This window comes from Prinia subflava, chromosome 5 (assembly GCF_021018805.1).
Source record: "Prinia subflava isolate CZ2003 ecotype Zambia chromosome 5, Cam_Psub_1.2, whole genome shotgun sequence".
In the NCBI taxonomy this organism is placed as follows: domain Eukaryota; kingdom Metazoa; phylum Chordata; class Aves; order Passeriformes; family Cisticolidae; genus Prinia; species Prinia subflava.
The window spans coordinates 16,875,743-16,900,735 of NC_086251.1; the positions used below are offsets into that span (position 1 = coordinate 16,875,743).

Here is a 24,993-nt window from a genome sequence, read left to right on the forward strand (position 1 = left end):
CTCCCCGGCCGGGGCGCAGCGCCCGCTCCCTCCGCGCCGCTCCGCGCCCGCGGGGCTGACGTCACCCTGCCCTGCGCCGCCCGCGCTGATTGGCTGCGGGTGACGTCAGCGCTGTCTTTTTTTTTCCCCTATTTTTTTTTCCCTCTCCCCCCGGCCCCCCCGCCCGCTCCCGAGGCATGACCTCATCGCCGGCGCATTCCCGGCGGCGCGGAGCGGCGCGGAGCAGCGCGGAGCAGCGCCCAGCGGCCCCCCCCGCCCGCCGCGGCATGCGGGCCCTGCGGCGCCGGCAGCGGCCGCGCCAGCGGACAGCCCGCGGAGCGGGGCGGCCGCCCGCGCCCGCCGCGCCGGGTCAGTGCGCGTCCCGCCGCGCCCGTGCGGGACGGGGCCGTGCGGGACGGGGCCGTGCGGGACGGGGCCGTGCCCCCGGGGAGGCGGGAGGGGGCGCGGGGGGCGGCGCGGGGCGCCCGCGTGTGGGAGCGGAGCCGGCATCGCGCCCTGAGGCGGCGGGAGCGCGGCAGCGTGTGCCGGTGCGTGTGCGTGTCCGTGTGCGCCCGGGCACCGCGCTCCGCGGGTGTCAGGGGGCTGAGCGGCTCCGGTGCGAGGGAGAATAATGTGCGTGAAGTGCCGGGGCTGCGGAGGGAGCAGCCCCACGGCGGGGATTGGGGAAAGAACGGGGGGGTGAGGGGGGGCTGGCGCTCCGCGGCCGCGCATGTCGGGGATGCTGCGCTTGTTTTCGGGGCGGGGGAGTGGTGGAAATCCCACCGTGCCTTGGCGGTGTGCGCTTGCCGGGCGGCCGGGGTGCAGGTGAGGAGGGGGCTTGGGAAGCTCCGGGGAATAGCCGCCGTCCTGCCGGGCCGGGGGTCGCGGGTGGAGGGGTTTTCTGGCGGGGCTGAGGGCTGGTGTTTGAGGAAGCGGTGTTAACAGCGCTGTGGTTTTGCTGATGATGAAAGAGGTTGGAGTGTCGCCCTGTGTCCTTGGCGTTTAAACGCAGCCGGCATGTGTTCAGCAGCGGGGGTTTTCATGCAACACTTCACTGCTGCGGTTCCAAAGGCGCTGCTCGCGATTAATGAGTTAAGCTGCTCGTTTAAAATAATCCTCTCCACCTTCCCTAATGTGCCTGGACCGATTGATCGCCCCCCACCCACCCTCAATCATCATATAGTGATAAATGTTGCTTTCTGTGCTGAACGTTGCTTGTTTTTAAAGATTCCTGGTTATTTCCCATATTGATAAATAAGTTCCTTCTCCTTCCTGCTCCCCCCTCCCTTTTCTCCTCCCCCAGAATTAAATTCCTGAGCAACAGCAAAAGCTGATGTCAGTGCTTCAGCTTGCATTGGGGGAGCTCTGTGCACAGGTCAGTAATTTGCGGTTTCGTTAGAAGGAAGAATGCGGTGCAGTGCTGTTCTGATAGGGATATTTGGATTTTTCTAGGCACGGATGTGTTTATCCCTCGTACTGCGGTAGCTATCGACAGGTCCCTGGTGGGAGCTGGGTGCTGCATAAGCGTATGTAGGAGACACCATCCCTGTCCTGAGCAGCTGGTGATGACAGATACGTTGGGAACGGTTGGCAGAGGTTCCATCTCGCTCTGATTTGGGGCAGTAAGGCAGACTCCTCTCCCGCAGGAAAGGCTGAAGGTATCCAAGCAGCCCGCACAGGTAGCGCTGGGGATCGCGCCTGGCGGTGCCGGGGCCATGATAACCTTGAGAGCAGCTTGCCCGTGGAGCGGTGTTTGACATTGGCTCGCATTGTCTCATCCTCCTGCGCTGAGGCGAGGGCTCGGGGCACGGCTGCCTGCGCGCCCACACGCCGCTGTGGAGAGCTTTGTTTTCGGGAGGACTCGATGCACGGGACTTGGTGCTTTGGGGTTTGGCCTTGCCTCTGTGTGCCTCTGCTCGCGCTGTCCGAGGGCGGCTGTGCCGGGAGGACTCTCTGCAGAAGAGGTTTGCTGGGGTTTGGGTCTGCATGGGGTTTCTGCACTCGCTTTGATTTTGCTTGTAACAGCTCCCAAAATGGAATAAGCTGTGGCACCAAGAAAATCCTCCTGGCCATAGTGTATTTGGGATTTTCAAACACCCTCAAGGACTCTGCAGGTGTCTTGTCCCCAGTTTTGTGTGGCACAGCCACGGTGGCAGAGCCTGGTTGTGCAGGCTTGTCTAAATGGCTGGGACAAGAGTAGAGAGGTGAGAGTGTGAGCAGTGCAGGGATGCCCAGATGCCTCTTTGCAATGGCAGTAGGCAGAAATTCCTGCCCTTGGCCTATTGGCAACACAATTGAGAGGCTCAGACCTGAGGCTGGAAGGCTTCCAAGCTGAGACGACAGCAGATCACACCAAGTCTTCTAACCCAGCAGATCGTCCTCCCATGGTTTCCAGTTGTCCCTGCTTAGACATAAGGTTAGGAAAACCTGGATCTAGCATTGCTCTTTAAAATCTAGGCTTAGCTAAGCTTGGGAGAGATGAGCGAAGTGGCCAGAGTCCTTAGGAGCATTCACTGGGGACTCTGCATGGAGATTATTCTTACAAATACTGTACTGTGTTTGTCTGCAGTGTGTTTTTGCTGGGTGCCAGGTACCTCACTGAGAAAGCCACTGAGCCTTTGGAGAGCTTATATTCACCTAAAGTTAAATGCAACGTCACTTTTACTATGAAAACACCCCTGAGGGCTGGGTAGGACTAAGCAGTAATGTCTGACCCGTGCTGCCAAATTGGATCATAAGAGATGGGAGAGAACTTGCTTCTCTCCTGTGCAACCCTCTCCTCCCCTAGGAAATCCCCAAAGGCTGGAAACTTCCCCAAAGGCTGGAAATCCATTGTGCCTCTGGATTTCTGAAGTGACTTCTCTTGGCATGAGTATGAGTGAGTCCCCATTCCATCGCTACACCTTACCTCTGCCCCAGCTGCTGTCATCTGCATGGGGGATGGAGGTTTTTCCTCTTTGGATTTGCTTCCTTGCCTTTAAACAAGGCTTTTCTTAGGGATCAGAGGTTAATTTCTCTGGTGCACAGCTCAGCTCCCAAAGCCCTGGGAACACTCAGGTGCAGAGCATGTTCATACTATCAGGAATGGAAGGAGGAAAAGGAGGTGCTCCAGTGTTTGGCAGCACTGATTTATGGTGCAGGCTCATAGGACACTGCCATCACAATGAAACAGTGCCAGCAGACTGAATCTGGAAGAGAAAGAGGTGATGAAGAGAAGGAGCTTGTGGATGCTGACCCCTCTCTCCCAGTAGGACCGCCAGGATGCTGCACTGGGAGAGTCTGTAGACCGTTTTACCCTCTGCCATGGGTTAAGGGGGAGATGGTTGCAGAAATTCCCAGGTGCCCACGGTCTCTGGGTCTCACTGCACTCTTTTCCTTGCTGCTATGCAGAGAAACTCCTGCAGCCAGAGCGGCAATGCAGTCATCCTGTGGGGAAAGCTTCGGCACTCCTCTGCATCCCCATGCCCTCTGGGTTTTAAAACCTGTTTTTCAAGCTTTATGTTTCTTCTCTGAAGATACACCTGTCCGGCCTGATGCCAGTGGGAAGGAGGCACCTGACGTAATTATGGCAGGCTCGGGGAAGGGAGGTGAGTGGCCTGGGAGCATTCATCAGATAAGGAGCTAAACAAGCTCTCTGCTCAAGATTTTCTCAAGCTTACTCAGGAGACCTGGGTGTACTTGTGTGTGCAGGATTATAACACAGCCAGGGGAGTGTGAGGGAGGGTAAAAACTGGCAACATGCTGTGCACTACTGGTGTCAGGGGTTGCTGTCAAAGCCGGGCAGAGCTTGTGGTAGTGCAGGTGCCTGCAGGGACAATGAGTGGTGTGGTGCACCCCAGCAATGGCTTTGCCTGTGATGGCTTTGCATCTGATGGAGCAGGAGACAGTGACGCGTGTCTCATGCCCATGGGACAGTTGTTTTGCCAGAAATGGGCCAGCAGCTGAGACCATGGTGGAACACACCAACCTCTGGTCATGGTCAGTGCCTTGGTCACCCTGTCTCCTCTTTAGCATGAGTTCATGGAGAAGAAAATATCTCTTTCTCTTCCAAAAGATATTTCTAGACTTTCTGCCCCAAACCTTTGGGTCCAAGCTTGTCCTTTGATTCTCAACCATCTCGACTGCAAGAAAGGAGATTAAGAGTAAAGGTGGGCCACACTGGGGGACTGTGCACAGCACAGAGCCCTGCCCGGACACTGCCATGACTCCTGTAGGATGGCTAGCTCCATTTCTCTGCTCTTTGGCTCTTACTCTGAGGTTTCCTAGACCCAGCTGGACAAGATAGTCTAGGCTGGTGTGCTGGAGGTTTCTTTCCTTGCTTTGCCCGTGGCTTCTGTGGGGTTGGTTTTGCTGCTTTGGATCTTCAGTTTCCCAAAGTGCCAGGTATTGTTTGCGTGGTGTCTTGGAAGGATCAGCATTTCAGAAGATAGGCGAAGTGCTAACCCAGGCTAGGTTCAGAGGAGAACCTGGACGTGCTCACTGAAAGATGATCCAGTACCTAGAGTCTCCTGTTGTAAACAGGGAGCAATAACAGGACAGAAATGCAGGGACTGTTGCATTGAGCTGAAACTTACTTAAGAGACTCCCAGGAACCTATCTGGGGCTGGAAATCCTTCTTTGATTTGCTTTCTTCGTGCACCTCTTATGCCTTTTTCCATGTTGTTTTGTGCGTGTAGAAAGTGTTCATGGTTCCCCGATGTTTTCATGTATGTCTTGTCTTCCTTCACTGTATTTTCTTTAAATAAAGCCTTCTCTTGGGGCAGAGACCTCGTGTTTTTCAGGAATTTCTCCAGAGTCCTTCAAGGTCCTCTAGCAATTTACAGAAGAGGCGCTCTGTGTAGGGTTTCTGCATGCTGAGTTATGGGGAGCATTGTTTCTGAGTCCACTGATGACTGGGAACCATTTGGCAACCAGAAGGGCAAGACAACCTGTTCTGGTGGTGATGCTCGTTCTCCTTTAAGGCAGAGAGGGGTTGGACCAGCTGAACTGCTGAGGTCCCTTTAAACCTAAATTATTGCATGACTAGTCCATAAACACGCACCGTCCTGCTTCTCCCAGGCTTTTGTAGGATACCTGTTATTAGGCAGTGCTGGTGAGGGGACATGAATGAGGTGGACCACTGCTTTGATGCTGTGTGGAGGTTCCAGTGACAGCATGACCCTGGCATCCTGTCCCTCACCACGTCCTCCAGCCCTGCTAATGATGCAGTGCGTCTTTCCGGTCCGTCTCTGTCAACCCACATTACTCATCCGGCACGGGGGTGCGCAGTGTGCCCGCATCCCGGCTTTTCAGCTCGCCTCTTTCCAGCTTTTTAACAGGGATTTTGTTGTCTGAGGAGCTCTGCTGTCTACAGCTAACACATGGTAATTCAGCTGATGCAGCAGAAGCTCGGGGAGAAATTTCAGTCTATTAGGGCATTGCAGATTTTTTGCGTCAAGCAAGTCAAGCCCTTCCCACACCTGTGCCTGTGTAAATCACGCGTCTCCCACTGAAATCCAGACCCTCCGGACAAAGAGGGTCCCTCCATCTCTGGGGCACGCTGCTGTGAAAAGAAGCAACCAAGAAGTGTCTACCACATGTGATTGTTTCTGCGTTGCCTCTAACAACCCTCATTTCCGAGCCTGCGATGGCAGCCTGGTCCCCCTTGAGCCGTGGCTTGAGTGCAGTTTTTCATGCCACCTTCGTCTGCCTTGGCCGGCAGCCCTGCGTGGGGAGCGCACGGGCGCAGCCGCAGCCTCGCTTGGCTTCAGGCTGTTGAGTGCAGGGCTGGTGCAGAGAGGGTGCCAGCCCTGCTGACTGGAGCTAGCCCGTGAAAAGCCACGTTAACCTCTTTGCTGCCGTCGGGGACCTCGCAGAGATGTCCCCAGCAGCTGTGCTGGCTCAGCAGGGCTGACACCCAGAAGCCAGGCAAGCCTGGAACTGTCCTTTACACCCTACCTGCTGCTCACGTGAGGTTCAGCCCTTCTGGTAGAAAGTCAGAAGGATGCAGCAGGCGAGGAAGGTGACCCAGAAGGTTGAGCCTCCAACCAAAACTGAGCCAGGGCCCTCTGAATTGCTCTGTGGGTTGGTGAAGAGACAAAATGCCTCCCACACATCAAGGGAAGTTGACTGCTGCAAAATACCCGAATGCAAATCTCTGACTGGGCAGAATCTCCCCAGACACATCCTTTTGTAAAGCACTCTCATTGTACCATTAAAAATAGATCGGTGCATTCTCCGCTTGCTTGCTGAATGCTGATGCCTGTTAATTCTGTGTCATCCTCACAATCCCTTCTGCTTTGAGCTTGGCTGCCTCTTTGTCTGGCACCTGAGCAAGGTTCATTCAGCAGTACCTGATGTGAAGATAAGAGTCAGCTCTGTTGGAGTCCAGCAGGACAGGTGGGAAGGTGAGGGTGACTGAACTGGCCTTAGCTGGGGGTCAGCCAGCCCAGAAGGAGCAAGGCTTGGTGTGATCACCCCAGCTTTCACTTGCAGGGTCAGAAGCAGGGCTGAGAGAGACCTGCTGGCCTGGAGATGAGTTGGAGGATGTTTAAGCTCTGGGTGGATGTCATGATGTATCTCTGGGGTTTTTTTTGAAGCTGGGGTTAAAGTACACATATATGTCATACTTAACACCTGCCTGGAGTTGGTGAGGGGAATGTTGCTCCCTGTTTCCTCCTGCAAATGAGTCCATGTAGTTTGCCACCCAGAGCAGCAGTGATAATATGGATTCAGTGAAAAGACCCATGTTTCAAAGTGCTGCAATACCCAACTCTCAGTCAGGAGGCCAGGCTGCAGGATTTCATACATGAAGAGCTGTGGCATCTGACCAGCAAGCCATGGCTCGACAGGGTTGTACGGATGGAGGAGGACCTGCAAATCATGTTGTTTGACCCCTGTGTCACCTCAGATTAAGAACAAAACCAGCTGGTAATGAATCATGGCCCCCAAGGGAGAAGGAGAAGAGCAGGGCAGGAGCATCAGCTTGGGCTTTGCCTGTCTTGTGTGGTTTTTTCTAGAGAAAGTAATCCTCTGAAACTCAGAGCTGGTGCCTCCTTGTTGGGGCTGTGGTAGGAAGTGAAGTCTGAGCTGACACATGCTAATTCATCTCAAACCCATGAACATCTTGGCTGTTGTGTACGTATAGAAAATTCAGCAAGCCATGAACCAGGTCAGAAAAGTCTTGTAAAATGTATTTGCTGGCCTGGGGAATGTCTCATCCCATAGAAAACCAGCATAGCCCCTTGCATTTCATTGAATTGGGTCTCTTAGGGAGATCCGCAGTTTTGTGGGCATAGGGTGGCATAACTGTGGGCATTGGCTTTTTCTGGCTGCAAACCTGTGCTGGGATCTGCACCTCAGTTTGCATTGGTACTCGCCAGAAACTGCAGACAACTTGACAGAAATGAACATCATTATCCTTCAGGGAGGCAGGGGTCCTATGTGTCATTTGAATATGGGGGCCTGATGACACTGCACTGGCCATTGCCCACTCTCATTAGTCACTGCACTGTGCAGTCACTTTAGCCTCACCTGTGACTGTCCCCAGCACTCTGCTGAGATGGACAAGTTCCTATCACTGGGGATTGAGCTTAAGAAGTGCAATGCTATATTTATCTGCAGCTTTGAAGAGCCACAGCTTAATCCTGTGCTTTCTTTCACTTGGTGTGTAGGTGTTGTGGGAAAATAGGACCCAGGTCCTGGAGACCCTTTCTCCAGGAGACTGCAAATGCACCCAGCAGGTATTTATGGTGTTTGTTGTCTCAGGATGAGAGGCAGACCCACCTGCAGACGTATCTGACTATCATACCTTTCTGGGCTGCCTCTGCTCTTGTTGCAAAAAGGCAAAGAAGCACCTTATCCCCAGGATAAACCTGCTGGGCTCATGGGGTCATGAGCAAGGATGGGGATCCCAGGCAGTGGGCAACAAGGGCCCTTGAACATCAACAGGACTGGGTTTCCCTTCTCCTTCATGACATGTCCTCTGTGATGTGTGCCAAGCTTCTCAAAGCAGAAGGTGCTTTCAGCTCTGGAATGAGAATGTGGCCAGCTCTCCGCTTGGCAGGGTGAGAATGGAAATGGGATAGCTTTGGTATTAGAAAGCAGCATGCTTGGGAGCAATATCCTCGGCATGGGCAAAGGCAGTGACTAAATGGCTGGCTGGTCATGGATAACCTTTGGTCTTGTCTTTTGTAGGCTTTGAAATGAAAGCTTGTGTTTATGCTAAAGGGGAAAACCATATAAATAATGTTAGAAGCACAAGTCTAAGAGGAGGAGATACTGCCCTTGTCATCTAGACTCCAGCTAAATTCCTTTTCCTGCTGTCCCCACTGGCTTTTCCTGACCAGATCTCCAGATTGACTACCATGACTGCAGTCAGAAATTTTTTGGGAGTGGCCAGTCTGTGAATTCTTAACTGCACTTTTTTGGTGGAAACAGTCTGGGAGGCAATTGCATTTGTAGTCATAACCCGTCCAAAGCTGCTGGCACAACATCAGGTGGTGGGAGAAGACGACAGATCCCTTTGCTTGGCTTAACTGCAGCCAGGAGAGCTGGTCTGCCTTGTGGAGTGAGGGTGCATGGCAAGGACCCCCTTGCAGCTGGATACAACTTGTCCCTTTTCCTTTCATCCCTGAGCTGTCCCATGCTGCCAGCCATGTACCCAAGGCTGAGCACCCCCACACCAGCACTGGCTCCATGCCACATCCCTTGTCCGGTGTGAATGTTCCATCTGGCACCTTGCTGAAGGACATCCTGGCCCTTCAGCCACGTCCTCTGGTGGAAAACACCTTCTGGGCCGCGGGGTGCAGGTGGAGAGGGCAGTGGGAGATGCGGGGAGGTGAGTGGGTGCTGTCTGGTTGCATGCAGCTCCTTGCAGCTCTCTGGAATGCTGCTCCCAGCCTACGGGAATTGAAAGGAGACTGCGGCATAGAAAGAGGAGAAGAAAAAAAATTAAAGAAATCATGAGATCAGCAAGCTTGAAACCCTGGCAAAAGTGCAGTGGCTGCCTCTGGGTGATGTGCTGTGGGAAAAAGAGAATGCTGCCCTTTCCCTCCTTCCTGAAGCACTCCCTGCATAGAGAGGCATGCGCAGGAGCTCTTGTCCCAGGAGGAATGTGCCTGCGTTGTGCAGGGAGCCCAGACAGGGTTGTAAGATCAGCGTGGATGAGACTATGGGCGAGTTCTCTGTCTGCCATGTGGGTGGCAGGGGTAAAGAAAGAGCAGTGGATCTTAACCTGGCTTAGCTGACACCAGGAAAGTCATTGTCATCTCCCCTACATCTTCATACTGCTGGGGCTTGGGCAATGTCGTTGCTCTCCATCCTTGAGATTCTCTAGGGAAAGGTGGACAAGCAGATTTTGTGATTTTGTGTCTGAGTTAGTGGACGTGGTTAGTGGTGTTTCCCAGCCTCCTTTTAAGGAGCAAAGGGAAAGAAAAAAAAAAAAAGCCACAAAAAACACCACCACTCCATTTTTTCATCGTCAGGCAGACAAATCTTTTGTGCTGCCTCTTAAAGGGGCCTTGAGTAACTGCTGAGAAATCGTCATCAGTTACATCACCTCCAAAACGGCTGCTGCAGGCACCTGACAGCTTTGTCCCACTGTTACTCTGGGGAATCATTATGCTCCAAATTCCTCGCCCTTGGAGAAAGCCTGCATGGCTCGCTGGGAGGGAGGAGCTGCTGCGCAGTTTGTGCTGCTGTGAGTGGCACAACAGGATCGGGAGGAAGGGCTGAGATTCCCAGCAGATGGGATCGAGCAGGGGACATCTCCTGGAGTTTCCTAACCTCATCCCAGTGTCGAGGCTGGGTCCATCCGCCCGTGCAGGACCCGAGCATCTTTCTGGGAATGAGCTGAAGGCGCTGCAGTAGCATCGCCTCGGGCCGGAGAGCTGCCGTTGCCTGGCAGCTGCGGGTTTCCAGGGAAACCAGAGGTGCTAACTTGTTAATGAGCCCCGCGTCCCTGATTGCTGCTGCAAAATAATAATAATAATTAGTAATGGTCCTGTGATTTAGGAATCCCTCAAACAGCATGAGCCAGCCGAAGGGAGTTTGCTCAGTGCTGAAGCACTTGAAAGAAATGAGGGAGGAAAAAGGGTGTGGGGTTTGGAAAAACTGCTGCAGTTTGCATCTTAAGAAGTGTCTGGAGAGCTGGGGTCCACTGGGGTCCTGCCAGCATCCCAGCAGTGAGCCTGGGGCTGGTTGCAGGGCTGACCTGGATGGATGGAGGAGCCCTGGCCAGGCAGCATCTCAGTGCAGGGCTCGCAAGGCACAGATATTTCCCCCAGCCCCCAGGGCTGGAAGGGGAAAAGCCAAATCCCTTAGGCCAGTGCCACTGGGGCCCTGGTGGAGATGGCAGTTCTTCAGGAGTGGCGGCTTTCAGATTACTGGGGACAAATAAACAAATGTTTGCCTGTGGTGCTCTTGTCCCTTGGTAAACTCAGGGTGGAGGTGCCACCAGAAGAGTGTGCTCCTGGGATGGGCATCACATGGAGTGTGCTGTAGCTCCAGTCTCCCAGGCACGACAAAATGTGTTCCTGCAGCAAGGCTGGCTTTCCTGTGGCAGTGGGGGAGCATCTCCTCGACAGGGCTACCTGTGGAGTGTAGAGCTCTGCAGGACACAACACTAGCTTGGTGCAAGGAGTGGACATGCTGGTTAGTGAGGTTTGGAGTTGCTGTAGAGACCTGCTGCCCTTCCAGCTGATGTCTCCAGTACAAGGGAAACCAGATCTGTGCCCCTCCCAAATCACACGTCCCAGCTGGAGCCTTGTGCAAGATGAGCAGTTGAGGGAAGTGGCCTCCATCGGGGTGATCCGTGTTGGGCCAGCACAGGGATGAGTTCCTGTGGTCTCTCATGCCACACGGACAGACTCAGCCTGAGGTGTCTTCTGGATTTTCTCTCTCTCTTGCCTGGGCTGCGCACAGGAAGGTCACAGCCAGCTGAACACTTGCCCTTAGCCTGGTGTGCTGTGTGCATCTCTGCCATGCATGTGACTGGTGTGGCCATCTCCCCTCACCTACACACACATTTGTGGAGGTGACACCAGGGACAGAGTCCCATTGAGTTGGCCCAGCCCTCTGCTAATCTCTCAGCCCACCTTTCTGTCCCTCTGATGTGTGGCCTCTCCTGCTGGCTGTCCCCATTCAGCTAAACCATGTGCCCATCTCCTCATTACAGGCACTCCAGGGAGAGGTGGGATTAAAGGATTATGATAATGTTCTTCAGGAACACTCAAGAAGATTAAGATGGCTTTAATAAACTGATAAGAGAGGAACACAGCTATGTTTCTGAAACCCTAATTTAGGTTCCAGGTTAACCTTTTCCCCTGGTCTCCTCTCACCGGGGTAAGAAGATCTCTTGCTTTAGCACTGCTCCATGGCTAAGCCTCTTCCTTCAGTTTTCCTTCTGAGCCATCTGAGGAGAAGCAGAAAGACATCCTCCCTCCTCTGGTCTTTCCAGGTATGGGGACATTACAGCTTGTTCTTCTCGGAGACCATCTCATACACAGCCTGCAAGGTACTGTGAAGGTCTGAAAGCCTCTTGCTGGTATCTGGGGATGAACTAACCACCCCTCAGTCTGGCTTCAAAATGTCCTGTGGTTGCTGTCGAGAAGTTGCTTCTCTGCCTTTGACCTGGCTGAACCTATGCAGAGAAGTCCCCATGTCTTGGTTCTAATGCCAAAGTTACAGCTCCCTGTGACCCCACTGAGCTGGCCAACTCCACCCCCTGTAAAGGAAAGAGGGGCAGAACGGGCTAGCCTTGCCCTGCCTTCCCCCACATCTTTTGGGTGGAGCTGGGAGTGGGACCTGTTTGATGTGTCACATGTGTCTGCAGAGGCTTATCTGGTTGTTCCGAAGGAGGAGGGGGTTATTAGCTGACTTGGGAAACCTCCTCTGTCTTCTCCAATCTCTTCCACCCGAGCTTCCGCTGATCTGCAGAACTCTGTGAAGGCCTCTTGTGCCTTGCTTTCTCTTAGAGTGATAAGGTCATCAGGATCTGTTATCTTTCCTAGACCCCTCTGCGTCTGACACCTCGAAAGTTTCTTGCTCGCTATCTGGAGATTGGATACTGTGTTATATCTGGAGGAACTCTACAATGTTGGATTACTCCTTCCTCACACTTCACTCATCCCTCTGCCAAAGTATTATTCTAGGGTTTTTGTCTGTCAATTCCTTCTACTCCCTTTTTCTTTCTCCGATGTAATTGGAAGAGCCAAAAAACATTCACGGCCTGGTGTCCTGATGGGTAAGGGAGGCAGAAAGTGATTTGGGGAGTGGGGTGTGAAAGGAAGACAAAGGGGAAAAGCTGGCTAATTTGCATCCTTTCTGAGTGCCCTGGCTCTATAGCCAAGGGACAGCAGGGGGGCTTCTGGCAAGGCGGTAGCGACGTAATGAGGTGTGTCATATCCCAGCAGGAGCCGGCCTCGCTCCCCCTCAGACCCCCTAATTAGAACTGTTTCAATTTTTAAGCCCCCCTGAGGAGAGCTGGGGGGAGCGGGGTTCCTGCGGCGGGAGCACCGCCCGCCGAGGGGCTGCTCTAATTGGAATTGCGGCGAGGAGCTGCGGAGCGCTCGGCGGGGCCGGGCACAGCCGTGCCAGAGTGCCACGGGGCTGCCAAAACGCTTTGTGCCAGGAGGGGCTGTCGCTAGCGCAGCTTTTAGGGGATTTTTCCCCCTCCCGTAATTTCTATTAACACATTGGCAGAGGCAGCAGGGGTGTGATACAAGGGCAGAGAAGTACTGCACATCCTAATGTGGCCTCCTGTTGGGAGTTTGGATCCTGAGGCTGAAGCCTGGGACATCTACTCCTGCTTCAGGAGGCAGGTCTGCTAGCACAGGGAAGTTTGGGTTGTTAGTGCTGGAGTCACGAGCCACAGCAAATGGTGGAACCCTGTCCTCATGTTCTGTGGCTTTCCATTCTTTTCCTGCAAGCTGGCAGTGTCCTCCGGGTTTGGTAGCTGGTGGCTGGGGTCCGTGTTGTGTCACGCAGTAGCGTGTCTGACTCAAGCATCATCTTTGTATCTTGCAGTAGGTGCCTGCAGGTGTACGAGCTTATGGGAGCTGCTGGCTTACTGGCATCAGTGTGACTCGTAAGGCTCTGGTCCTTACAAAATCCTGATCCTGCAGAGGTCAATGAAAATCTTGACGCTGGCCTTTTCAGGCACGTTATTCATAGTCCTAATTCAGATGCATTAAAGCTTCCATGAAGCTGCTTGTGGCTTCTCTCTAAAACACCGTCTGGCAGGAACAAGAGGAGCCTGGTAGTAGCCCAGGCTTATTTTCTGAATGACTGCAGTGGCATTAAAACCTAATGCCATTAAAACATACTTGCAGTGACGTGTTCCATTAAAACTTAAGAGGATACCCTGAGCTGAATGCTCCCTAGCCTGCCTGCTGCTCTTGCAGACCTCATGGGCTGGACATGGAGGAATCTTGTTCTCCACCTCAGAGAGCACCAGGCTCGACCTCCCTCAGCTCCTAGGATGGAAACACAGGGTGTTTGTACACCAGGTGCTGCTGTTTATGAAGCCCCTGTCTAATTCTGTGCAAGTTAGATGCTGAAAAGCAGAAGGCTCTCTGGGGCCATCTCAGTCCAAGTACAGCTTCCCAGCACCTCTGCCTTGATGCCTGGCCTGTTTCTTGAAGACAGGACTAAAAGTCAGCTTTACTTCTTGTCTACTCTTGACTTGCCAGGAGGCAAGCTGGCAAAGATACGCGTGAGCAGGCTCTGATAAGCAGACAGGTGAAGTCCAGTGTGAAGCGATGAACATGAGTGAGTGAACCTGATTTAGTGGTGTGTGTGATGGGCCCTGAACTAGCTTTTACCATGCAGCAGCAGAACCTTAGAGCTGAGATAAGCTGCTTCTGTGAAACCATTAGCTCTGGGCTTGGCAGAGATCAGAAAAAGCAAATTGAGTGCAAGGAACTGTTGGGCTGGGAACAGGGAAAGGAGGTGACATCTTGCCCCATGCAGGTCCCTGATGTGCCTGGCTCTCTAACATGGCACATTGGGGCTGGCCAGCATGGCAAAAGGTGCCTATCTCTGTAACTGGCAGCTCTGTAGATACTTTGACCTGAAAAGCTTCTTAAATTAGGTCTAAATGTGGTAAGAACTGTGGAGAAGATTAGGGAACAGGCTCATGTGTTTTTTTCTGGTGCAAGTAGTAAGGATCACCTAGAGGAGCCATCAGTTAGCAGATTTGGAGCAAACCAGGGGAAGGACTTCTTCAATGTAACTGAGAAGCCATTCTACTCCCTGCCACTGGCCACTGTGCCTGTTAAATTAAAAGCTGACATGGCTTCAAAAAGCAATTAGACAAATTCACGGAAGAAAGTTCTGCTGAGGGCTATTAAATACTAAGAGAAAACCTCTGGCTTGGACAGCTCTGGAGCCACACATGCCAGCAGGCTGGGAGAACACACCTTGAAAGTGTGGCTTGTTATACTCTTAGGTTCTTCTGAAGACATCCAGATGTCATCCTGCCTAGCTGATGGGTTGTCGTCTCCTTTCTTCTCTTTCCAGGTTCAGCACAATGACTTGGCACTCTGGGCATTAGCAGCGTGAGGAGAGAGAATAGGACGGGTGCTGCCCTGCTCACCGCTCAGCCCTCGCTCATTCCCCTTGGGGAGACGGGTGCTGGGTCCCTGCCCTGCCCTCCCACCCCTTGCTCCCCACCCGCCATAGAGGGGACTGGCCCGGTATGGCAGGGGACAGGCTCCCACGCAAGGTGATGGACCCCAAGAAGCTGGCCAGCCTCCTGAGGAACGGAGCCGAGGGCACCCTGGTCATCGACAGCCGCTCCTTCGTGGAGTACAACTCCTGGCACGTCCTCAGCTCTGTCAACATCTGCTGCTCCAAGCTCGTCAAGAGAAGGCTCCAGCAGGACAAGGTCTCCATCACGGAGCTCATCCAGCCTGCCTCCAAGATGAAGGTAAGGGATCTGACCTTCATCTTTCCTGGTGGGTGCTCACACTCTCTTGTTTTGTGGGATGCAGACTGGCTAAAGGGATGGGAATACATGGATCCTTCCCCTCCATCCCTTGACCTCGGTATCTGCCAGCATCTCTTTGACACCCTTTGGAGAGCTAAAGTGTGAGCTCATTTGGCCTCAGGGTTGTCCTCGGGGACCTGTTCATTGCCCCCACCCCACTGACGTGGCTCCCTGCTTCAGGAGCCCTCCCCAAGCAAGTCTAACAGGTATATCAGCCTTAGGACTTGTGTTACCACAGCAAACAACCCCCCAAAGCCTTCCTGGAGCTGTAAACTTAATCCCCTGCTAAAAACTCTTCCCCTCCCCTCTGTCATCTCTAACTCCATTCAGGGACATGTAATCCTCCTCCCCTGTGACGCCAGAAGCTCTTATCCGGTGTCATGGCATATTATCTCTCCCAGGCTTCTCTCTATCGCTCCTGGTTAAATAATAGAGGTGGCTCTGAGCCACGGAGCTGGGCTGGAGCCCCGGCCGGAGCAGTGCCGGGTGTCCCTGCAGAGCTCTGGGATGGGTCGTGCCCTCCGCTGGGCTGCTGCCCCAGGGCTGTGCCGGTGGGTGCCGGGCTGCTGCCCGAGGGCCGGTGGGTGCCGCAGTGGCCGCGGGACGAGCCCGAGGGTGGTTCACCGTCCGAAGGGTGGCTTGCCATCACAGCCCACCCTCCCGCCAGTTCGCTCCCACCGTTCCCCCTCTCCCGCCTTGTAATTTTATGGCAAAGCGAGGGTAATTCAGGCGATTAATCAAATGCTGGGCCCAGCTGGAGCCATCTGCGTCGTGTCCCCCCCGCCGCCACCCGGAGAAGCCACCGCTGTCCGCATTGGCTGCCGGTGACATCACCCCGCGGGATCAAGGGGACTGGCAGTGCGGGGGGGCCGCCTCTCGCCAATCTGCTTCGGTGATGCTCTGGGCTGGGCGATTTGGAGGGGATTGCAGAGACCGATTCCTGAACGGCTTTAGCTGCTCTTAAATCCCCTGGAGAATAAAGCAGAATAATCAGTTTTTCGCAAGCTCCGAGGAGAGCGGAGCGGGCGCCCTCCTCCCGGCGAGGGTCACCTCTGCAGTGGCCGCTGTCACGTGGAGCGGCAGCAGCAGCAGAACAAGCGATGCGCAAGGGGGAGGAAGAAGAGGAGGATGACAGGGAAGGGGGAAGCGCGGAAGAGTTAACATCAGCTGATGCCATCCGCCTGCAAACCTGCGGCTCGCCAGCTGCAGTGGAGCAGTGGGCTCCCAAAGGGGCCGGCTGGTCCTTCCTGGCATTCCCTGCTCTGTCCCCGTAGAAGGAGCTTAGAAGGATCGTTTTCTCCCGGCTCCTGGATCATTGCATAATAGTCCACGTACTGGCTGGGGATGTGATTGTAACCAGGGATGCTAGGGGGAGAGGAGAGAGGCGTTGCCATCGTCTTTAATTCCTTTTTCCTTTTCTTTTTGATACGGCTGAAATCCCTCCTGGCACATCCATGGGAGGAGGCTGCCTGTCCCTGCCGCTGCTGCTCTGCACAGCGCCTGCCATGCCCACCGCTTGCTGGCTGCCCTACACATGCAGCCCAGGAATTAATTAAGCTTCAGGACACCCTTGAGAGGTTAAGCCACTTGTCCTGGGAAGCTGGAGAGGAGGACTGGGAGGGGATCATTGCCATATTCTCATCTGGCATAAAGCAGGGGTGGCGGCTGTGGCTTGGGGTGTCCAAGCCTTTCTGTGCATGCACATGTGTGCTTGCATTTTGGGTTGATAAACTCTTCTCGCCCCTTCTCCCTACCTCCCATTTCAGTCAAACTATATTTTGGGACCCCCAGAAATCAATATGATCTGCTGCCTCAGATCCCCAGAAGGGGATGCTGAAAGCTGATTTAGACCTTTGGTACCCTGTGTCATTTCCATGCCTCCTCTGCCTCCACTGGTCAACACCCCCAGCCCTGCTCTGCCCCTGGCTCCCCGCACCGGGGCTGGGGGCGGGGGGCACGGCTGGCTGGGGAGCAGATGGCAGGAAGGGTGACATCAGTAGCGCGATTGTCCGGCCCCATTATTCCTCCTGACGGGCCTCCCGCCCTCCTCCTGTTTCCTGCTCCCGGCCGGCCGGGGCTGCCGAGACAAAGGCGGATGGCAGCGCCGCAGGGCTGCCCGGGCAGCCGGGGCAGTCCCAAGCCCTCACTCGTCCCACTCCTCCTCGTCTCAGCAAAGAGAGCTGAACCTGCTCATCCCAGCGATTCCAAGGGTGGGGTTCGCCTATTTGGGAAGGAGATACAGGGCAAAGCACGGGGGCAAACCTCACCTGGCCGCCAACTCCGCTCCTCCTGCCTGAGCGCTGGCAGGGGGGATGGGAGAATTTCTCTAGTTTGCTTTTCCCAGTGCTTACTTTCTTTTCCATGTTGTTGTAGAGGAAGGGTACCATTAGCAACGCTTCTGTGGGCTGCCGTTTGGAGTGATGCTGTGGGATAACAGCAGCTCCTGGCTTTTTTTGGAGCAAGGAGAGGAAAGGACTATTTGGGAGGAAAGACGAAATGGAGACATTTAAAATCCCTTTCTTTTTTTCAATGAATTGAATATGAAAATAATCTATTTTCAATGAATATAATCCTATGATTGTGGCAGCTGCCATAGCCACTGCTCCTCAAGCCCTGGTGTGGACCATCTTCCCATGGTGCCCAATCTGGGAACCTGTAGCAGCAATTCCTCTCACAGTCATTTCCCTCCACACAAAAATGGTGCCAACATAACTGCTTCTGGTTGGTTTTGAACCCCTCTTCCAGTGCTGACAATAATAAACTCTCAAAATAATAAATTCCAACAACAACTGGAATAATTCAGCTCCTCAGTGCAGTTTCGAGAGCAGAGGTTATGGGAAATTCCTTCTTGGGTTTTTCACTAGCATTTCTTTAGGGAAATGTTGAAAATTTTACTTCTTTGAGATCCCCCTGGAAAGTCCACCTCTCAACCACTTCTCGCTTCCTGAAATGGAGCAATCACCAGAGCAACTACAGCCATGCTTTGAGGCAAGACAAGGGTCTCTTCAGGTGATGGGAATATTTATTTATTTGCATTAGGAGCTTGGCTCTGCAAGCAGCTGTTTTGCTTGAGGGAAAGCCGGGGCTTATTTTTGAGTCATGTGCCTGGCTGCTCTTTATGTTGATGGAAGCCCTGTTATTTCAGTGGGGTGATTCACTGTGTTTTGAAACAATACGTGACTGAGATGTCAGTAGTAATTGGGATAATAATAATAGCTGGCTCTTATCTTAGCCTGGATCACCTGTAGAGCATCATTATCCCTGCTTGGCAGCTGGGGAGAGACAGAGCTGGGACCCAGGCTGGTTGAACCACGCAGTGCTGGGGACTGATGTCCATATAGGAGTTACCTCCAGCCAGAGCTGGGGATGGTGATGGGGGGCACAGGGCCTGGCACAAAGGCAATAAATCCATGGTCTCAGCTGGAGTTTGGTTGGAGCTGTTGGCAAGGTGGTCCTGGCTCCAGGCTGGTCATAGCCCTCCAGCCAGGATTTTAGCAGGGAGGAGGTTTGTTCTTGAGGAGTTGCTCTGAGGTGTCTCCAGCACTGGAGAGGGCCAGCAGCTTTTCAGAGGCATGCATGGGTTTGCAAGCCACACTCAACATCCACCTGGAGCTGAAAGGCTTGCTGCATCTTGGCCCTGCTGTGCCTTGCTGGATGTGGGACCCTGTATGGAGGGTAATGCCTGGGGTTACTTCAGCAGTCTTGGGGTGGCAGCAACCCCCGTGGAAGTGTTGCTTCTCAGAAGGATACCTCTGTTGTCAGCTGTGTCCCTGTCCTATGCCAGCACCTGGAAGAAGCAGGAATCTAGTATGGAGCACCTCTTCAGCTTTACCCTCCTCCTCTGCCCCAGTTAGCTTTTAGCCTCCCTAGGTTTAAGGCCAGAGATGGGGCATTTCAGGAGGGCATGAGATTAATGGGAGACACATGTGCTTGATTAAATGTCTCTGTCTTATTTCCCTTTGTGGTGAGGAGCTGGGGTGCCAGTGCAGGCTCCTTGTATGCGCCATGAGGGCTCCTCAGGACCCTCCTGCAGATATCCTCACCCCAGCAAGCCAGGTATTTATTTTCTGCAGCCAGGCCACGCGAGGCCAGCACTTATTTGGCATTTGCATCGAGTGAAACCTTATAACTTTAATAAGATGTAAACCGTGTTGCACATCTCTGCCGTCGCTCAGCAACCCTGCAGTAATGGCCCAAACAAAGCCTTCCCATGTGGAGGGAACACTAAATCCTATTGTGGGATAATGCTGCTCAGACAGAGCTGAGGTTTCTCTCCTGCAGCCTCCTCAGCCTGGACTGTGCAGCTGGAATGAGCCCCTGCCTCACCGCAGAGTGGTTCCTGCCTCACTGTGCCTTTGGGGGAAGATGTTTTTGCTGGCAGGGGGCTTCAGGGTGAGAACTGGGTCTTTGGGATGTGCTGGGAGCCTTGAAGGGCTAGGCAGCTGCTGAGGACTGGTAGGTTCCCTTTTCTTCACCGGCTTGTCAGCCACTGTGTTTCCCTCCAGCTGTGCTCAAATCACCTCCCACAAAAGTCCTGCGTCAGGATTGGCGGAGGAAAAGACGCTGGGGTAGATCCTCATCTGGCTCATCTCAGGTGGCTTCAGTCATTTCTCAGTGTCTTATTTGAGAATTCCCATGTCCTTTTCCCTCTTATCCTGGCCTTTCATGCCTCCTGTCACCCTGTTGAGCCGGGGGGCCAGTTTTGCCTCCAGTCCCTGGTGCCAGGCGGGGGCAGTGGGTGCTGTGAGCCCCTTCTCGTGCTCAGCTGCACGGGGCGCCCCGACGGGGATTTCTGTTGGTGCGGGGCCGTCCTTGCGCTGCTGTGCAGAGATGTGATGAGCTCAGCTAAATCCGTGCTCCCTGCAGTTTTATTTGGATGGTGCTCACGTTGCTGAGCAGGGAAGCACCTGCAGCAGGGTGTGAAGGCAGCATTAATAATGACGGCAACCCTGAGCGAATCTGCTCTGGTGGTGAGATAGGGCTTGGCAGTGAGACAGCAAAATGAGGCGGGTGTCCGTGAGTGGTACCTTGTTCAAGGGGTCTCCTAAAGACGTTTTGGAGAGGGCTTGGCACGGCGTGGCCAATGGGCATCTCCAGCACTAGCTGAGAAGAGAGCAGCTTGCACACATTTCCTCCTTCCCTGCGTGCTGCCCCTCCTGCCATGATGTGATGGATGTGCCTTACCCCGCCGGCTAGAAGGGCAGGTGTGTGCCATGCACCCAGCCCTTCAGCACATGAACTGAGCTATGCCTCTGTGAGGATCTTTATCTTCTTTTAGTGCATGGACCTTCAGGTAGGTGTGGGAGAGTCTGGCTGTGCCTTGAGTACTCTCATTGCAATCCAGTCATCACTGGGCGTGGGGGGACTCCTGCCTGCAGATTATCCCACCATGTCACCTGCCCCAGTTTATCCCTGCAGTGGTGGGCAGCTAGGTGCAGTTTGTGATATGTAAAATCACATGAGATCAGCCCAAGAGCTCCTTCCTCTCTTCCCAGTATATCCCTGCAGTGTGCAGGCCCCAGCACATATTACAAAAAGAAGAAAGAGCATCATGCTGTACATCCACTAAGCAAAGGAAGAGATTTTCCCTCTCCTTCAGCCCTTAGGAGTGATCTGCAGGTTTGGGGTGAGGGGTAGTGCCTACAGAGGTGTTACTGTGCTACACTTGGTGTCCCCAGGCTGAGCCCTGAAGAGCTGTTGATCCAGCCCCACTGACTCCAGCTGCAGCACAAGGGCTGTGCTAGGAGCACCCCTGCCTGCAGAACCACTCCCAAACCCCTGTGTTCTTGTCCCTGTGACACCAGCCAGGCTGAGGAAGAGTATCTGAGGGCAAAAGTTGGCTGGGGAGGAAGCGGTGGAAGAAGTCGTGGTGATTTCTGGGATGCAGTTAAATAACAGCAAGCTGAGGGTGGGCAGTGGGGAGGAGTGACCCTCTTTTGGGTAGGATGCTCAAAAGCACTTGTAATTGGTGAGAGTGTGCCAGTGGGCACCTCGACTGACACACTCACTTGTAGCTGTGGAGCAGAGTCCCAACCTGGATGGACACTCCATTTGGTGGTCAAAACCAGCTTGTGGAAATGCTGTGGAGCTGGAATTTCCTGCTTGTGTGACCACTAAATTCAGCTTTGCTTCCCATGGTGGTGTGGACAGCAGCATCCTCGGTGCTCAGCCCATTTCTCTGATGCCTGTTTTTGCCACTCCCCTGCAGGTGGAGGCGGAGGACCACCAGGACGTGGTGGTCTATGACCAGAGCACGCGGGACGTGACCGGCCTGGCTGCTGACAGCTTCCTCTCCATCCTCCTGGGCAAGCTGGACAGCTGTTTCCACAGCGTCTCCATCCTCACAGGTAGGAGCCCCGGGTTACCACTTCATCTCATGCTCCAGCCTAGGGGGCACTCATGGCCTTAGCCTGCAGTGACGGGGCTGTGGCTGTGTCCATGTCCACCCGCTTCCCCGGCCACCAGCAGCTGTGGTGGAGGAAGGCAGCCCTGCCTGCAGGCTGAGGAGGCTCAGCCCACACTGGCATCACTGGGTCCTCCCCGTGCCTTCGTTCCTTGCACTGTCTGTCTCCCCACCAGCCGGGGTGAATGAAAGAGGAGGGTACTGAGGAGTTGTGGTGGCATGGATCCAGCCATCCAAAAGCTGCCCTTTGTTCTCCTGTCCCTGCGTTGCTTCATCCCTGGTGAATGTGCCAAGGGCCAGACCTGGTTCAGGCACTCTGCTCCCTCTTGCTGCTGTTAAAGGGAGGGCAGGAGAAGAAATCCATGGATGTACTGGAAAGGAGAAGGATGGCAGGGGCAAAGGGTCACTCACTGAGTGAGTCAGGGTCTGATGGAGATGATGCTCTCCAGGCACAAATGTGCAGGCAGGAGGAGGCATGTGCTGCCCTCATTACAGCCCTTCTGCAGTGAGGCAAGTGACTGATGAATGAAGAGCTCTGACCCAGCAGAGGGGAGAAGAGAGAGGCAGGGAACTGCCTGAGGGAGAGCTGAAGATGCCTTTGATTCCCCTTGGCTGGGACAGGTGGGCATCTGCCCTGATGGCTGCCTCCCTCTGAGCTCTCTGCCCGTGTGGGTGGGCAGGCGCTGCCCCATGCAGCCCCTCGGTCCCACTGAGCTCAGCCACGCTCCTAAACACAGAGATGGGAATCACCTCTGTCCCTCAAGCCTGTCCTCATCCTGTTGTCCTCATCCTGTGGCAATGGGATACTGCTTTGGGGCAGAGGCAGAGGGTACCAACCTCTGTGCCCTGCGACACCACAGGGATGGAGGGAACTGCCACACTCGCACAGTGACAGAGCCTGGGAAAGGATAATTGTTGAGGGGGAGGGTAGCACGGGCAAGTGGCATTCAGGGAGCCCTGTCCATGCAAGGCAGGGGTAAGTGCTGTTGAATTAGAGCAGCTGCATTGTGATGAGGAGAACAGAGCAGAGAAACAGCAGGATTAAACCCCCCAGCCCCAGGTTCTAGCAACAAAAACAAGCAGGGACTACATGAAATCACATTAAAGCTAATTATTGTGGCCTGGGTTGCAGGAGCTCTGCTGGGGCCAGTGCTGGAGGATGCCTCCCTGAGCTGGCTATGGCAGGCCCTGGCCTGCCTCAGTAGCTGTGCCTGCAGTTCCAAGGTCACTGTGGCATAAACTAGGGCACAGCTTGGCATATGATGCAGGAGAAGGAAAAGGTGGATTGGGTTGCATCTGGGAAGGAACCTTCATAGTCATGGGGATGGGTCAGGAAATAGCCTTGGTGGTGTAACCCTGGCACCCCTAAGCCACTGCCGCTTTCCCAGGGCTGGGTGGAGAGCAGTGCTGTGCTCTGGCTGCAAACCCCTGCCCCCTGCACCGAGTCCTCCTGGGGAACAGAGCTGCGTGAGGTGGCCCTGAAAACCCCAGAGCCTCTTCCTCCCTGAAGGCAAGTGGAGGCCTGGGGGAGCCTCGTAGTCCCAGTGCCCCCCAGCTGCATGCACAGCACACACCAGCAGCGTGCCACCCCCTCAGCCATCAGCACGCCGCCACCAAACCCCTGCCAGCAAACCTGCTGTCCCCCACTTGGGCACACACACTCCTGCATCATCAGGACAGCCATTTCCATCCTCCTGGGCTGCAGGAGCCCAGGGCCCCAGGCAGGAGTGTGGGTGTGCTGGGCACCAAGCACAGCTCAAGCCTCCCAAATTAAAAGTGCAGCAGGGCCTCAGCCTGATGTGGAACACGGGCCACCAGCAGGTGGAAAAAACTGGAGCTGCAATGTAGAACACTGGGTCATGGTGGCGGCGTTTCACATGGAAATCATGACTGGAATGGCTGTGCAGAGCATCCAGGGGAGGCTGGGCACGCTTGCTGACAGGCACAGCTTCCTCCTGCCTGTGGGGTGGGCAGCAACGGGCTGGTGTAGAGACAACTCTGGAGTGCTTGGGAGGTCTGGGGCAGGATGTGTGAGTGGGCCTGATTCTGAACCCTTGTCCTTGTGGGCTTTAACCCCTCGGTCTGTCCCCTCCAGCCTCAAGCACTTGGTCCTGCCCCAACCCATTTGGTGTCTCAGAAGAGGTGCCTCAGTCCTCCTTGGAGGCGCCTTGTGACCCCAGTGGGTTGGCAAGGGCTGCTGAAATCTCAGCCTGTCCCTCAGGGGATGCCATTACCCCAGGGAAGCTGTCCCGAGGGTCCCCAGCTCAGTGTGGCAGCCCTACACTACCCCTCTGTGCCACCCAGCTCTCTCAGCCCCAGCAGATGCCGGGTCTGTGCCTCCGTGTCCCATCTCGTGCAAGCACCAGCCTTGGCTGTTCTTGCTCACCCCCAGGCCAGCCACCTTCTGACCCTTGAAGCAGCTGGTGGAGGCTGATGGGTGAGGACAGAGGAGCTGGGGGTGGCAGGACCGGTGCCAGGGACTCCTCAAGGGTTAACAGCCCAGAAGCAGCAAATCCAGTGGCTGGCAGGGAAGAATCTGAGTCAATTATTCCCAGTCTTGGAAATCATCAGCTTCTCTTTTTTTTTTTCAATTTTTTTTTAATTGTGTAAGTATAAATAGTGCTGCTTGCTGCCCTCCATCCGTGGGAGCAGAAAGACTGTTGATTTATATGGTTTTCCTGACATCACATGAAGTGGTGGAAAACTGAATGGAGCCAACATTTTTCCTGCATTACGTAATGCCCCCTCCCTCCCAGCTCAGCTCTGCTATTCCTGCAGGAGCCTGACTGTTCTTTAACCTTTGTTTACTTCAGCACAAACCTTTGCTTTTTGCTCTTTTTTTTTCTGCTTTTTCTTTGCCTTTTTTAAAAAAATTGCTATATTTTTCCTCCCTTATTCTTCCCCTTTGCAATCACCCACTTGGTTTTTATTGAGAGGCATTATCTGCTTACGAAGCAGCAGCAGCAGCAGTCTGGCTCCATTGCTCCCTGACAGCTCCCGTGTGCCAGCTCTGGTTTTGGAGCCTGTCCAGAGCTGTGTGTGGTGCTGAGCTGCTGGGTGCTGAGCTCCACCAGCTCCTCTCCATTTGTCCAGCTGCAGCAGGCCGTGTGGAGATTTTCCTTTACTCCTATTCAGGGGCTAAAAGCGACAGCTGAGGGCTTGGGATGCTGGTGCAGATGATGCTCAGTCGCCCATCGTGTCCCTGCCCCTGGTCCTTAGGCTCCTCTCTCCCGCGCTCGGAGCCATGTGCCAGGGAGATGAGCCCGGCATGGCAGCGCGGCCGGCAGCGGTGGCCGCAGAGCCTGGGCTGGGGGGCTTGGCACCCTTTCAAGGCTCCTTTCGCTGCGGGTCGTGCGCTGGGGGAGCCTCAGCGCTCCGACCTGCAACAGGCCCCTCCATCGCGCTCTGAGCTCCAGTCATGAGCTTTTCATCTGGCTCGGAGCGCGTGTGAGATCATCCTCAGCGCCCCCTCCCCCCACTTCTGTACCAATTCTTCAAGGAATGTTTAAATTTTCCAGTCCTGTTCTTTCTAAATTTGGAGCGTCTGTTTACTCCCAGGATTCGGAAAGAATGTAACAATATCATCAGCGACAGCTCCCTCCCAGCCCTTCACTCGCCATCCTCGGTGAGCAGGCTGGCCACA

The 24,993-nt window shown here is 54.4% G+C and overlaps 1 protein-coding gene across 4 annotated transcripts in view; it reads left to right on the forward strand.

Moving 5' to 3' along the window:
- The first annotated feature begins 192 nt into the window (after positions 1-192).
- DUSP8 (dual specificity phosphatase 8) overlaps positions 193-24,993 on the forward strand; it is a 40,864-nt gene continuing 16,063 nt past the window's right edge. The window contains exons 1-3 of one of the 4 annotated variants that reach the window (XM_063398184.1): positions 193-348; positions 14,479-14,887; positions 21,156-21,294. In XM_063398184.1, coding sequence (XP_063254254.1) covers positions 14,657-14,887; positions 21,156-21,294 — 370 coding nt within the window. In that variant the 5' untranslated portion in view covers positions 193-348; positions 14,479-14,656. Of the gene's footprint in view, positions 349-509; positions 528-595; positions 613-1,641; positions 1,659-14,478; positions 14,888-21,155; positions 21,295-24,993 lie in introns of those variants that run through there. The other 3 variants (XM_063398187.1, XM_063398186.1, XM_063398185.1) reach the window with 3 other exon arrangements.